At 52.5% G+C, this 2,287-nt stretch overlaps 1 protein-coding gene across 7 annotated transcripts in view; it reads left to right on the top strand.

The window, feature by feature from the left end:
• Window positions 1–2,287, top strand: part of PFKFB3 (6-phosphofructo-2-kinase/fructose-2,6-biphosphatase 3) — a 38,432-nt gene that overhangs the window by 20,359 nt on the left and 15,786 nt on the right. For 5 of the 7 annotated variants that reach the window (XM_017740409.1, XM_008638394.2, XM_017740406.1 and 2 more), the window contains exon 2: window positions 145–267. The exons of 1 other annotated variant lie outside the window; for it this stretch is intronic. In XM_017740409.1, the coding sequence (XP_017595898.1) occupies window positions 145–267 (123 nt within the window). Of the gene's footprint in view, window positions 1–6; window positions 268–2,287 lie in introns of those variants that run through there. One more of the 7 variants, XM_017740407.1, reaches the window with a different exon arrangement.

Here is a 2,287-nt window from a genome sequence, read left to right as displayed (position 1 = left end):
AGCAGCATCTGAAAGCCCCGCAGCCGCTCGCCCAAACCACTGACTGCAAAAAAAACCCCTTTTTATTTATTTTTTATTATATATTTCCGCCACCTCCTTCCCCCCCTCCCATTTTTTTTTTTCCTCCTCCTCCCTCCCGCAAAGGCATCAAGGTGGACGCGGAGCGCAAAAAGACCTTTGTTTTAAAAATGCCCATGGAGCTGACGCAAAGCCGCATCCAGAAGATTTGGCTTCCCAATGACAACCGCCCGGCTCTGCCCCGCCGCTGTGAGTACGGGCACCGCAGCATCCCGGAGGGATGGGATTTGGCTGGAGGGATGGGATGGGTGGGAAGCACTCCCCTTTCTCCGCGCACCCCGGCGGGGCTCTTTGCAGCGCCCTCTCAGCATCCCTGCAGCATCCCTCCTCCCTTCTCTCCGTGCCCCAGCATCCTCCCCGTGCCCGCATCCCACTCGCTGCCATCCCGTGACTCACTCCCAGCCCTTGGCAGCGGGAGGAAGGTGCAGCCGTCACATGGCCCCGCCGAGCGCAGGATGCGGGGAGGTGCTGGGACACGCGTGGCCCAGTTTCCACTCTCCGCTCCCAGCCTTGGGATTAAAAGGAGAGGGAGCAGGTTGTTCACCTCGCACCCGGGCGCCAGCTCAGCTGGGATTTTCACGGTGTCAAGCAGCTCGCTTGGGGATTTGTTAATGACCGAATCATGAATGGTTCGGGTTGGAAGGGACCGTAAAGATAATCTCGTTCCACACCCCTCCTGCCATGTGACAGGACACCTTACACGAGACCAGCTTGCTTCAAACCCCGTACAATTAGTGTGCTAAATTTTTCTTTTTTTTTTTTTTTTTTGACGTGGAGGGAGGATTAGGGCAATGGATTTAGGAAAAAAAAAAAAGCCAAACCCAACCGAACACCAGCCGTTTGCACTTTACCACTTAACCCTGTGGGGACGAGATAGGAGGCAGGTGGAGGGGGAGGCAGAAATTAATGCTGTAACTTCTGCAGTGGTTTCCCCTTGTCTCTGAAGCTCAGAAAGATCCTTCAGTGGTTGAAACCGTGGTTTTATATATATATATAAATCGAATGCTTGGGTCATCCCGGTGTTACTATAAACCAAATCTTGATTCATGATCCAATCCGAAGGCTCAGGAGGCAGGTCCTTTAACTCGCCCACCAGCTACACTGACAGCCTGCCAGTTGTGCAACTCTTAGCTCTAAATGAGCGTCGCAGGAATGTGCGGAGCCGGGATGGAGGGGGTGGCACTCGCAGCTTGGCGAGGGATGGAAGTGGCTTGGGTGAATCAGTCTTTCCGACGCTTGTCTTCATCAGGCGTTTAAAGTCGCTTCTGATGTTTATTTACCTTCGCTGGAAAGTTTCCCCTCCTAAACAATAATAATAATTTTTTTTAAAAAATAGATATCCTATGAACTTGCCAGATGCTATTGCCCGTGGCTGTGGGTCAGGCACCCTGGAGCAGATGTTGGGATATGCAGCCTGTGCCTGGCAAGGGCAGCTCTGTAGCGGGAGCTGCCGAGGAAATGGATTTCAGCAACAGGCTGCACATCTGGGTTGCCAAAGGGCTTTGCTTAGAGTGGGACAAAACGTCTCTGGGCTTAATGCTTTGCACGTGTGTCTGTGTGGTTTGATTTTTCTCAAGGACTGGCACCTCTGAAAGAAATCCCTTGTGCACGCAGTGGTTTTTTGCCACTTCATTCACCTGGTTTTTCAGAGACACCTCCCTCTTGGCCGAGGAGAAAACTAATATATTTCATATATTAAGGCAGCGAGGGGCTTATTAATAACATAATGTGGCTTCTAATTATTTTTTCTTGGGGCGGAAACGAGCCATGCTGGGCAGCGTTTGCTGTGCAACGTGGAAAGCGGGTATTTAGACCTTTTTTTAGCTTATTCTTTTTTAACTCAAGGTATTTTAAACGCGAGGTGCTATTAATTCCTCAGCAGCAACAAAGAGCAAGGGCTGCAAAGCTGGGTGGGAACGGAGGAATAACGGAGACCACGTCCAGCGCGATGCCTGGAGGGAGCGGGAGCATCCTCTGGAAGGACGCTCCCTGGGTGTGAAATAATTAGTGCGATTGTCTGATTGCTCGTCCAGGGGAGGCTGGGGCGGCTGCAGTGATTCCTTCAGCTGGCCTTTTGACGGCGATCCATTAAATTGCTGTCACGCTGCACGTCTCTCACGTAGGGGCTGGGAAAGTCAAGCCGTCGAAGGCGCTGGCTGGGCAGAGCCGGGCGAGGGGAGGGGGATGCTCCAGGAGGGAAGGGGCTGCC

Source organism: Corvus brachyrhynchos, unplaced genomic scaffold (genome assembly GCF_000691975.1).
Source record: "Corvus brachyrhynchos isolate BGI_N302 unplaced genomic scaffold, ASM69197v1 scaffold307, whole genome shotgun sequence".
Taxonomy (NCBI): Eukaryota; Metazoa; Chordata; class Aves; order Passeriformes; family Corvidae; genus Corvus; species Corvus brachyrhynchos.
The sequence above is the reverse complement of the archived record's forward strand: the minus strand, read 5'-3'. Positions and strand labels throughout refer to the sequence as shown.